This window comes from Canis lupus, chromosome 28 (genome assembly GCF_003254725.2).
Source record: "Canis lupus dingo isolate Sandy chromosome 28, ASM325472v2, whole genome shotgun sequence".
In the NCBI taxonomy this organism is placed as follows: domain Eukaryota; kingdom Metazoa; phylum Chordata; class Mammalia; order Carnivora; family Canidae; genus Canis; species Canis lupus.
The window spans coordinates 11762066-11775289 of record NC_064270.1 but is presented as its reverse complement, the minus strand read 5'-3'; the positions used below and the strand labels follow the sequence as shown (position 1 = coordinate 11775289).

Here is a 13224-nt window from a genome sequence, read left to right as displayed (position 1 = left end):
TTAAACGTGTATATTGCCCTGGGTAACATTGACATTTTCACAATATTAATTCTGCCAATCCATGAGCATGGAATATTTTTTCATCTCTTTGTGTCTTCCTCAATTTCTTTCAGAAGTGTTCTATAGTTTTTTGGGTATAGATCCTTTACCTCTTTGGTTAGGTTTATTCCTAGGTATCTTATGCTTTTGGGTGCAATTGTAAATGGGATTGACTCCTTAATTTCTCTTTCTTCAGTCTCATTGTTAGTGTATAGAAATGCCACTGATTTCTGGGCATTGATTTTGTATCCTGCCACGCTACCAAATTGCTGTATGAGTTCTAGCAATCTTGGGGTGGAGGCTTTTGGGTTTTCTATGTAGAGTATCATGTCATTGGCGAAGAGGGAGAGTTTGACTTCTTCTTTGCCAATTTGAATGCCTTTAATGTCTTTTTGTTGTCTGATTGCTGAGGCTAGGACTTCCAGTACTATGTTGAATAGCAGTGGTGAGAGTGGACATCCCTGTCTTGTTCCTGATCTTAGGGGAAAGGCTCCCAGTGCTTCCCCATTGAGAATGATATTTGCTGTGGGCTTTTCGTAGATGTTGAGGAATTTTCCTTCTATCCCTACACTCTGAGGAGTTTTGATCAGAAATGGATGCTGCATTTTTGTCAAATGCTTTCTCTGCATCTAATGAGAGGATCATATGGTTCTTGGTTTTTCTCTTGCTGATATGATGAATCACATTGATTGTTTTACGGGTGTTGAACCAGCCTTGTGTCCCAGGGATAAATCCTACTTGGTCATGGCGAATGATTTTCTTAATGTACTGTTGGATCCTATTGGCCAGTACCACTCTCTTTCACCATACACAAAGATAAACTCAAAATGGATGAAAGATCTAAATGTGAGACAAGATTCCATCAAAAACCTAGAGAAGAACACAGGCAACACTCTTCTTTTTTAACTCGGCCACAGTAACTTCTTGCAAGATACATCCACGAAGGCAAAAGAAACAAAAGCAAAAATGAACTATTGGGACTTCATCAAGATAAGAAGCTTTTGCATAGCAAAGGATACAGTCAACAAAGCTAAAAGACAACCTACAGAATGGGAGAAGATATTTGCAAATGACCTATCAGATAAAGGGCTAGTTTCCAAGATCTATAAAGAACTTATTAAACTCAACACCAAAGAAACAAACAATCCAATCATGAAATGGGCAAAAGACATGAAGAGAAATCTCACAGACGAAGACAGACATGGCCAACACGCACATGAGAAAATGCTCTGCATCACTTGCCATCAGGAAAATACAAATCAAAACCACAATGAGATACCACCTCACACCAGTGAGAATGGGGAAAATTAACAAGGCAGGAAACAACAAATGTTGGAGAGGATGCAGAGAAAAGGGAATCCTCTTACACTGTTGGTGGGAATGTGAACTGGTGCAGCCACTCTGGAAAACTGTGTGGAGGTTCCTCAAAGAGTTAAAAATAGACCTGCCCTACGACCCAGCAATTGCACTGTTGGGGATTTACCCCAAAGATTCAGATGCAATGAAACCCCGGGACACCTGCACCCCGATGTTTCTAGCAGCAATGTCCACAATAGCCAAACTGTGGAAGGAGCCTCGGTGTCCATCGAAAGATGAATGGATAAAGAAGATGTGGTTTATGTATACAATGGGATATTACTCAGCCATTAGAAACGACAAATACCCACCATTTGCTTCAACGTGGATGGAACTGGAGGGTATTATGCTGAGTGAAGTAAGTCAATCGGAGGACAAACATTATATGTTCTCATTCATTTGGGGAATATAAATAATAGTGAAAGGGAATATAAGGGAAGGGTGAAGAAATGTGTGGGAAATATCAGAAAGGGAGACAGAACGTAAAGACTGCTAACTCTGGGAAACGAACTAGGGGTGGTGGATGGGGAGGAGAGTGGGGGGTGGGAGTGAATGGATGACGGGCACTGGGGGTTATTCTGTATGTTGGTAAATTGAACACCAATAAAAAATAAATTAAAAAAAGAAATTAAAGCTAAACAAATTAAATATTTATGTATTCATTCAAAAATAACAACAAATCTCATTAAATGTTAACACAAATAAGTTTCATACGTCTTAGGAAAATAGTTATATTATCCAAAACAAAAAAGTAGTTAGTGAGAAGAATAGCATTGATTTTTATATTTTTGCAAATTTCTTTGTCTGGTTTCACAGAAGACAGCAAAATTTTCATCTACTTCTTGCATTCGATTGTTGCAATATGTTGTTTTGATTAAACTATATGAAAAAAAATCTATACATATACAGACATGCAGTTGGGGAAAAGAGAAGGGTATTTAATAGCCTTTTCAGATTATTCAGATATTGCTTTTGATACTACACCAAAACTCAGTAGTAGTGATTTTTCAAAGGTTAATTGCAATGTGGAATCCAAAACTCTACCAGTGAACTTTTCATATTGTGTTGCATGAAAATCTAGGATCTGCATTATAATCTTTTACTCATCATGATTTTGTAACATCATTCACTGGTCATCTGGAAAATACTGTTTCACTGAGCTATGTGAATCTCCCAAAGTTATAGAATTTCATTATACAATGTTTAAAAATAACCTTACTGATATCATTAGCAATCTCATGAGAAAAGTCATTTATTATTGGGAAGCTGTCAGGCTCACAGGGGTATATCCAAGTTTTCCAAAATTCTAATTTTTCACTTGAAAGTTTAAATTTTTATTATTGCCAACAAATACTGTCAGTTTCCTTGAAGTGGCAGACTCACTTCGTTTTGGAGAAAATGTCTGTGGCAGTATCCAGGTCCAAATAATCATGGTTTGTTACTCGCTCAAGCAACAGTTATGTTCTAAGGAAAAAAGCAGTTAGTTTAGCTCATAACTCAAACACATAAGTGCTTCTCTTGAGATAATCATTGTACTTCAGTATGCACAAGAAGTGTGCTTTATGCATGCTTCTCATTTTGTCACATGGAATATTAAAAAGATATGTATTCAAGGGTCAAGAGTTAATAAATACTTTCTCTTTTACTCCTTCATCAAGAATATCTTAAAGGGAACTTAGTTGTGGCTGTTGTTTACTCCAAGTTTGTGGTAGTGCCAGGAAACTGAAGGAGACAGATGAGTGGGAGACTGAAGAGGAAAGAGAAGGATGTGGAGACAAAGAGTGAAGATGGAAGGTGTGGGGGCAGAGAACAAAGAAAAGAGATACAGATGTGACAAGAAAGAGGTGGCTGGAAAAGTTGCTGAAGTGGAATGGCACCTACACTCTTCTAATAATATGAGTAAAATATTTTTGGAAGAAAGAAAGAAAAAAAAGAAAGAGGAGTGAAAAAAAAAGGATCATACAAACAGCTTTCTTAACATGCCTTTTAAGGAAGGGTAGGCATCATGCCTTCACTTACCAGACTGTTAAGTATTATGGAGTTGATTTGTTGGTGAAATGGTTTGACAAGAGAGGACCAGAAATAGATTTCAACCTCTCTACCACTTTCTTGAACCTAATATTAAGCTATCACCTATTTTTTTTTCTCCATGTAATGAGTCAGTAATGCTGCAGAATGGTATCCTGGCTCTCTACTTGGTACTGCTACCACAGACTCAGTCTATGTCACTGGCCAACTGTGGACAATTTAGACAAGATATTCCAAAGTACAGTATTTGGCAATACATAAGAAATCATCTGCTATGACCCCACCAGTGTCTTCACTATCCCCATAAATAGGCATGCTCACTCCATTCACTTACATTCCTCAAGAGCCTGCTCGAGTTTTTCACTTCTTCCATTAAGCTAAACCAACCAGTTCTCTAGAGATAAATATATGCTGTTTATTAGGAAACACTAATGCAAGATCAGAAGCCATCTTAATTAAGGTCAATTGTTCTCAATCTTGGCTACATATTTAAGATCACCTGGGGAGCTTTTAAAAATTCCAATTCCCAGACAACATTCTAGACCAATTAAATCAGAGTTTTGGAGGGTAGGACCCATTTATCAGTATATTTTAAAGCTCCCCAGATGATTCCAGTGTTCAGCCAAAGTTCAGAACCATTGACCTGAGCCTTCTTAATGAGATATACTGGGGGACATTACAGAGGCCCAGAGAATTAATAATCTGCCTGTTTGCTCTCAGCTGCCCCAAGAAATTAATGTAAAACAGTAATAAATACATTTCAAAACCTACTGGTAATATTAGGTAAACCAGGTTTCAGAAAAGTTCACAACTGTCAGGACCCATAGAAAGATGAAGAAAGCCCAGTGGAGGAGAAAGTTGATAAATGCTTGAGTTTGAAACAGTATTCTTCCTGGCTTCCCACCTACCCTTCCTGCTAGACTTCATTTCTCTTTGCAAGCTTTTCTTCCTCTACCCATCCCCTAAATATCAATATTCTCTAGGGTTCTTTCATAGTCTTACTTCTTTTCTTATTCTAAATATATTCTAAATATGTAAGCTCATCCACTTGCACAGCTCCAATTACCTTCTATTCATCAGTCATTCAAAAAATGCACATGTGTAGCCAATTCCTCCATCCTGACTTTGAACTTGCTACTAGATATATCTCATTGGATGCTTCACAGGCATGTCTAAATGTAAACTGGACACCTCCCTTCCCCTACCCTCTTACTCCTGTGCCATAAATGTGGAAGTCCTTTTATGCCATATTTAAATGAATGGCACTACCATCCACCCAAGCTAGAAACCTTAACTTATCCCTTCACCTCATTCCCTAAATCTCCTTAGCCTGTCTTGGCTCTTCTGTGCTTCTCTTCAGTGTATTTTCTATATTGCAGCCAAAGTGATTTTCTAAAACACAATGCCTACTAATACCTGCTATAAAACAAACAAAAAACACCTCTAACCCATTGCCTCTGGAATAAATTCAAATGTATTAAAATGATGCACAGAGTCCCACATGATTTGGTCTCTATACCCACATCTCCAACCCTGTCTCCCGCCAAATTGAATTTCTTTTAGTTCCTTAAATGTGGTTTGTTTCTTTTTTCATCTCTGAGTAAACTCTATTGTGTTCTTTGCTGCAATCCCAGTGCCTGCCACAGTACCTAGCACAGAGTAAGCACCCAAGGAGCAGTTGGAGTGTGTGTGTGTGTGTGCGCGCGCGTGCACACACACATCCACATGAGAGACCAAATATGTTTTCAGGCACTTAAAGCCTTAGATGTTCTCCTTTCCTATAATGAGCTAATTCACCAGCACTAATCTATTGATTCAGAATAATTCTTATCTTGCGTTACCTGACTCTCTTTTTCTTGACCCTGGCTTAGCAAACCTGACTCTGGCCTCTTATGCCATTGACCTTACTTCTTAATGCTTTTCCACTAACCCTGACTTGCTCCTTTCTTCCTCCTCTCTGATAACCAATTCTGTCTCCACGTAATTCTGAATAGTTTAGTAGGAAGGACAGCAATATTTGCTGTTCACATCAGAAACACTGTCTTTCCAGCATTACCTCAATGGCCTCTACAAGACCTTCTTCAGCAGTTTTCTTTGGGTTCTCTACTCACCCAAAATATAGCTAAAGAAATAGTCATGTCTGAAATGGTTTTTTCTTTTTTTAACATTTTATTTATTTATTTGACAGAGAAAGAGAGAAAGTGAGCAAGAGAGAACACAAGCAGAGGAGGGGCAGAGGGAAAGAGAGAGAAGCAGACTCCCACTACGCAGGGAGCCTGACATGGGGCTCAATCCCAGGACCCTATGATCATGATCTCAGCCGAAGGCAGATGCTTAATTGACTGCACCACCCACGCGCCCCTGAAATGACTTTTCTAATAATAAACTGAGACTATCCATTCAGCTTTTCTGTGGCTTTGATTCTCATTGAGCCTTTGGTTTTGTAACAAATGGAACTTTTCTGTTGCCCATTTTAACTCAGGAGTCAAAGCTAAGGTCAATGGGTGTAAAGTGCCCTACATCACAAAGAGAGGCTAGAGTTAGACCATTCATGCAGGATCTCCTACAGGGTGGTCCCAGACCAGATGGTATCTATTGCCCATTTCCTGTCTACATGTAAGAGAGGCTAGAAGGCTAATGAGAGAGAAGATTATGTCTGTATCTGAAGAGAGATTTATCAGCCTAGAAATAGGGGAACAGGAAAGGTTCTCTCTACCCCAAGCCTCAGCATTAGAAGTGTTCTAGAAGAGTATAAGGAGAGTTCTTAGGAGGACTTGATGTGTGTTCCCTGTAGTTTGGCAGACACAGAGTCCAGAGCCTGGTCCTCACCTGGAAAGGTCTAATGAAAAGGCTGGCTGGAGCTGTCCTTAACAATTCAATGAAGTGAGAGAGCTGGCCTAGAGTAGATACCACAGAAAATAACCAAGCTTCAGTTGTCTTAAAAGAATCTCATCCAAGAAGAAAGAAGCTGTGAGAGATATATCATCAGGGTAGAAGCTCAGAGGAGTTCTAAGTAGTCAACTATAAAGCCTGTTGTCTGCATAAGGTAATAGTATTCATGGAGGGTCCTAGCAGGAAAGTATTAGAAGAAGCCACAAAAATGTCCCACAAGAGAAGGGTCCATGATTTGGGCATCTCCCTTAGAGGGTACACCAAAGCCACATTGCAGTACCATCAGTCAATAAGGCATTTTTGCCCCTGTCTTACCTTTTTTCTTCCCATCTAGTCCTTTAGGAATTGGTAAAGAATAGGATTAAATTAAAAAAAAAAAAACAGCAAACAAACAAAAGTATGTATCCCCTCCATCCCCTGCAGTTTTCTGATTTATTCCAAGCTGAAACTGGTCAAGAAATGAATCAAACTGGATTTAAAAAAACTAAAGTTTTTGATACAAGATTGGGCTGGACTTTTTAATACCCAAAAATGAAATTATTGATTAATATTCAAAATCTAAGAAATAAGCTTTGAGATGACATTCAGAAATAGAAAATTGAGTTTGAATGGCATAATTTTAAAAAGTAGCATGAAGTTGTTTTCTGTGGGTACCCCCACCAAATTGAGCCCTTTCAATAAACCACTACACTTGTACTCCTAACATCTAATGAGGTGGTAGAGAGCAGGGAAAATGAAGTGCCCTACATATGAAGTAAGCTTAGGGGGTAACACGCTAACTTTTTCTCAAGCACACCAGAACTAATTTATCCAAATGAAAGGACTTCTCTTCAAAAAGAGTCACTTCAGAAAGCTCTACAGTTCTTTTTACTGATATTGCCTTTGCTGAAGATATCTGTGAAACATCTCTTTAGGAATTGCATCCTGCATTTATGGCACATTCTTTAGTGTCTTATCTATGGTTAATCTTTATCCTGTAGTGGTGGGTTGCATTTTTTGAAGTAGCTAAATGTTATTTGGAGTCAGGAAGACTGAACAGAGTGGATAATTTAACTGAGAAATTTCACTTGGGGTGAAAAATATCCCAGATTGTGACTATGGAGTGGATTTCTTCCATGACTTTTACTGGCTTAAAAGGCAATTCCAATTTAAATATCCAAATGGTTATGAGTCATGGCAGTGTTATTTGAAGCACCAAGTGACTGAGTTGGTGTCCAGCTTTAAGAATCAAATTGTCCTCAATTTCTCAGTAGGACAAAACAGGTGGTACTTGTCAGGTCTTCAGAGCAGATGCCACTCATGCCCCTCAGTATCATGGTTTTGGCCAGTTCTTCCAATTGTGATGTCCTGGCATTTAAAGGCTCATATCTAACTCGTATTTCTGTTATTTTTTTAAACTATGAATTTCTTCTTGTCCTGAAAAGCTAAGTCATCGCCCAGCCTCCTTTTCTTCAGACAAAACAACAACCACAGTTGTTGGACACCAACAGAGTCTAGTTAATTGCTCTCTGAGGACCAAGTGAAACTGTTTCACATCATTAGAAAAAAATGAAAATGGTCATTTTGAAATTCAGGATGACTATTAATGACCAACAAAATCAGTATGTTCTCCATCTGCATTTAAAGTCCCCACAAAAGAGTTCTATTGGCTTTCATTGTTCTGTCCAATTTTGAAATTTCCAGAGCCTACCAAAGTCTGCCGGACAGCTTCCTAACTCCCTCCATTCCTTGGAGTGAGCAGTATTCACTGAGCTATCCCAGGCCTTCATACTTTGCTTCAGGAAAGTGCCTTTCCAATTCCTCTGCTGACCCCATTGCTAGAATGTCTAAGGATTTCTCCCCATCTTGAATACCAGTCAGAACCATCTCTGAAAAAAATCAGACCCTAATTTCATCAAAGAGTTAACTGGTGTTTGGAACCATACAGGTCTCTTCACTATAAAAAACATATGTTTAAAATTGACATTTGGACCAATTTTTGCATCCATTAGATCCCAGATTTAGAAGAATTGCATGTGATTAACATTACGAAACATAAACACTGTTCCAGTGACTCGAAAGAAAGCCAGGAAATTTTGTATTAAGGCATTATTATATCTTTAGAATGCCCAATTGTGAATCCTCTAAATACCTCCCCAAACCTACCTTCTTTTATAAAATTCTGCTTTAGTTTGTTTAAGCCTCTAATTACTGTGATACTAAGAAGTACTAGACATCACAGCTGCTTCATTTGTAGTCTAGCCCATTGGTTGCAATCTTTATTGCCCACACTGCCCTTGAATACATCCAGCTTTGTTACAGTCTCAGCCAAACACCCACAGGAAAAGGGTACCGGTTGAGATCTACAGACTCACAGAATATTGAAATTAGAAGGGACTTAAGAGATCCTCCTAATTCCTAAAACAGAATCTTGAGGTCCCAAAGAAGGGGCATACGTGGTCCCAGGTCCTCAGAGAGAATGATGGTACCAAGGGAGTATCTGCAGAGATGGAAATGAATGCAGACCCCTGGAAGAGAAAGAGCTAGATCAGCACACATCCCTGAGAATCAATAATGCCAGCAACAATAATGGTCAAAAGAGACAAAGAGAAGCTTTTTCAGGGTCTGTAGTTTGTTCTCTAAATCCTAAAGAGTGAGAAGGTTATTGTTCCACACTCTGAAAGGTAAGATGAGGCTAGAATCAGCTGACTAGACTTGAGAAGAATCTTTTCAGATCATTTTCTCCTGATCCTTTATTCTATAAAGAAGAAATCTATTACTAGAAAGCTATTACTTCAACTTCCAATCTGATTTTCTTTCCATTATGCTACAAGACCTAATATTACTGAGTGCTTGTTAAGTGCCAGGCACTGTACTAACAATGCTTTACCAAATTCTATTACTTGATTGTCTCAACAGCCTCTTGAGGTACATACTTTTATCGCTTCCATTTTTTCATGTAAGTAAGGAGAAGCAAAGAGTGGTTAAGGTACATGCTTAGGATCACAAAGCAGAGGCAGCATCCAGACTCATGTGACCTAAGAGTCCATGAATGTAACCATTACTCATGCTTTAGAAGAAGTGGTTCAAGATTTCCATGTTGGTCATTTGCATTATTAACTGTCCCCTAGGATCTGATGTGCCTTCTCTATTCTTTATGACTTTGTACCTCATAAACAATTTCAAGGAGTATAGAAGATGTACTAGAGACTCCCAACATACAGGAAAGAAGAGAATTTTCTTCCAGCAAGCTCTCAAATATCTGAAGAACTGCTCAGCCATAGGATTTAATTAGGGGTCTTCCATGTTGATGGAGCAAATACTGCACATGGCCCTTATGAAACCCAGACAGAGTTCTGAATTAAAGCTATGAAAAAAGTGGAAATATGTGGAAATTTTGGGCCTATTCACCTAAAAATACATTTGCTTAGCTTAAATGTCAATAGAAAAAAAAAACAGCTAGTAGTTATTGGGAGCTTACAGGTATTATTTCATTTCATTCCCACAACAACCCTATGAGTGTAGATATTATGATTCCCATTTATGGATGAGGAAAACTGAGGCACAGAGAGATAAAGTAACTTGCTAAGGGTTACATAATTAGGAGTTAGATGTGGAATAGAAGTTCAAAGTCAGTAGAAGGCTTCCTATGTTGCATTTTCAAGTAGGTATCTGGGAAAATCACTGCTCCGTTCCCTATGTCACAGGCTATCGATAAAGAAAGGCCAACTTTCTGAAATGTTGGTACATACTTGAAAATGAGATGTAGAAAACTGAGTTTATTGTCTTACATTTGAAAAACTGGACATCTTTCCCTCAAAGGACCCTCTTTGAAGTTTTAAACTACGAATATTAGTTAGTAATCGGTAATCAAATCAGTAATTTTGCCTGCATCTGCACGAAGTTTGTTAGGCCCAGAGTAAAACAGATCATGGCAACAGCTGGAAATTCAGGAAGCTGACAAATATCCCTGGTGGGCAGAGCTGCAATTAGAAACACCCAATGTTCTTGATGGCACTAAGTAAAAGCTTAGAAATACACTGCTTCCGCATCTCCTCCTCCCCTACTCCAATAGCACAGAAGGGCACTCTATTGTGGAGAGATTCTAGTACTCATTCTGTTCCCCAAAGCATAGACTCCCTGCTCTTCTCTTTCTCCTCCTACGGCCAGCTGGAATGACACCCCCTCTTCAGAGTCTAATTTCTTCAGTCAAAAGTGATTATCCTTTTTTTCCGGGCTCTCTGTACTTCCAGAATTTGCATTTTAGCACTAAATGCTTTTTATTTTTTAATTTTTATTTATTTATGATAGTCACACAGAGAGAGAGAGAGAGAGAGAGGCAGAGACATAGGAAGAGGAGAAGCAGGCTCCATGCAGGGAGCCCGACGTGGGATTCGATCCCGGGTCTCCAGGATCGTGCCCTGGGCCAAAGGCAGGATCCAAACCACTGCACCACCCAGGGATCCCAGCACTAAATGCTTTTGATCTCCTGTGGTAACCACTAAGGTGTCTGTCTCCTCCAGTGGGGTCTAAACTGTTCGAGGGTGGGGACCAAGTTTTCTACATTTGTTGCCTCTGAAGTCCACAGTACTGTGCCTGGCACAGAGCATACATTCTCTGTGTTGGAGCAGAGTTAACATTGGGGCAGAAAGGAAAGAAGAAAATATGTTTTGGGTAGAGGGAGAATGACATGATAGAGAGAAGGAATGAGTGGCTAATATATCAGGTCCTTCTCCCCAGGATCCAGAGCCCTTCCTGTGACAATGGACTCCCTGAACAGTCTGTTGGCTCGCTCCCCACTTGACTGCAGAAGGCCCCTTCCCCGGGAGGATGGGAGGCAACACAACGCTGGTGGGGAGGGGGGGTGAGAACACAGGATGCATCGTCTCCCATACCCAACACTCCAGAGTCCTGCTAATGGTTATGTATGGAATGCCATGTACACACTGCAGGGTGAGAGGCTGCAACCCTAAAGCCAGACAGAATAGAGACATTCCAAAGGGCTGTGTGCTGCCTGTCCAGAGCAGAAATTACCGGAAGTTGTTCAAACAGCAAAGTCAAGGCTCTGGACTGTGACCAATAAAAGGGATGGCTGCTCTCCCGAATGACCACATGGCACTTGCCTAAGGATCCGCACGCATGAGAAAAGGAGAGTAGGCTTACTCCATTAAAGTGGTGATTCTCAAAGTCCAGTCCCCAGACGATGTGCATCATCTGGGAATTTGTTAGAAATGCAAATAAATGCTCAGGCCCACCCTGGTCTTACTGAATCAGAATCTCTGGGGATGGGGCACAGGAATCGAAGTTTTAACAAGCCCTTGAGGTGATTCTTTTTGCACTCTAAGATTTGAGAACTACCAAAATATTTAAAAGGCCTCCAAGTGAGGGATGGAACCCTCTTTTCCCTCACTTGAGGGAACTGAAGTAAGTCTAGCTGGGTTTAGTATCTTTGAGTAGGAGAGACCATCTACCCCACCCTATCCCACCTGCACATATACACCCCCTCCATTATGTCTGTCCATAAATATAAATGAGGCAACCAGAAGGAAACCAAAAGAAGCCAGCGGGCACCAATGTGGTCTGCAGGTTCTTTACATCAGACAAAGCCCTGGCAATTGGTGAGTCAAGGAGGTCTGTGCCAGTAGCACCAGAGATGATTCTAATCTGAGTACTTCCTAACTAAAGGAAACTCTGTCTTATTACTGTTAGCAGAGGAGTAATGAGAGTGTTACCTGTTTCATGGTTTTTAAATTATAAGATGTTATAAAGAGGTAAAATTTACTCTGGAAGATTAATCTTCCTAGCTGGCCAGACTGAACTTTTTAAAGCACAAAGTCTTTTAAGACCCTCCAGTTCCCATCCAGTAAATGCAGACTACTCACTCTCCATACAAGATCCTTCCTGGTCTGGTTACAAATCTACTTTTTTAATTGTCACATTCAACACAGTTTTTCGTAGCCACCTCAAGTTAATCTTTTGGGAAAAGGCACAGCAGGTCTCCATTAATTAATGAAAATGGTTACTTACATATGTGTCCTTTACCCCCTAGCTTCTAATAAACAGGGCCTAGTATCTCTTGGAACAGAAATGCAATATATGGCTACGTTTTTGTTAATTAATATATGTTTGTATTTTAATTTTAAGAAGATTTTAAATTTTAAAAGTAATCCATAATTATGTTAAGAAATTCAAGCTGTACATGGGGACAGAAAGGATTCCCTCTAAATAGAAGTACCAGCTATCACAGTTTCTTGTAGGTTCAGGAACTTTCCATGCATATGCTATAATATATTTGGGTGTGGCATAAGACTTTTTAAATACTATGCTCTACAGTTTTGCTTTTTTTTTTTTTTTTTTTTACCTAATATATCTTGGACAGTTTTTTATCCCTGTGAAAATAGTTCTACCTTTTAGTATTCTAAGGATTGCCATCATTTATATAACCCTTCACTTATTAGTAAACATTAAAGTTGTTTTTTATTGTTTGGTATTATAACAATGCTATACCTAACATTCTTGTATTCATTTGTTCATTTACTCAAATATTCATCAGTATTTATCGATCTCTTTCTATGTATGACATATTGTGTGAAGGGTTAGGTATACATATCTGAATAATATTCCCTGCCTTGCAGAGTTTACAATCTAGTACCCAAAATATATAGAATAAATGAGGAAGTAAATAGGCAATCACAAATTGTGATAAATGCTATGAGGGAAATGAAGTGTGCTAATGTAAAGTTAACTGGGAACACTTACCTGGAGAACTTTTTGAGAAGTTGGTATTTAAAATGGAACCCAAAGGTGATAAAGCATTCCAGGCATATGGAATAGCATTTGGAAAGCCCTAGACAGAAATGAACTTAGTGCTTTTAAGGAATTGAAAAGAGGCTGTGGCTAAAAGGTGATAGATAAGAGAAAGCAGCATGA

The 13224-nt window shown here is 39.2% G+C and overlaps 1 protein-coding gene and 1 long non-coding RNA gene across 5 annotated transcripts in view; one reads left to right on the top strand and one right to left on the bottom strand.

Annotated features, from left to right (window-relative positions):
• The window catches only part of HPSE2 (heparanase 2 (inactive)), a 631399-nt gene that overhangs the window by 560895 nt on the left and 57280 nt on the right, over positions 1–13224 (top strand). Inside the window, exon 10 of one of the 3 annotated variants that reach the window (XM_049102998.1) lies at positions 5612–5809. The exons of the other annotated variants lie outside the window; for them this stretch is intronic. Coding sequence (XP_048958955.1) covers positions 5612–5731 — 120 coding nt within the window. The 3' untranslated portion in view covers positions 5732–5809. Of the gene's footprint in view, positions 1–5611; positions 5810–13224 lie in introns of those variants that run through there. 3 annotated transcript variants of the gene reach the window in all.
• Positions 1–13224, bottom strand: part of LOC112672168 (uncharacterized) — a 29114-nt gene that overhangs the window by 2329 nt on the left and 13561 nt on the right. The window contains exon 4 of one of the 2 annotated variants that reach the window (XR_003144082.3): positions 2779–2859. This is a non-coding gene — a long non-coding RNA (uncharacterized LOC112672168). Of the gene's footprint in view, positions 1–2631; positions 2860–13224 lie in introns of those variants that run through there. The other variant, XR_003144081.2, reaches the window with a different exon arrangement.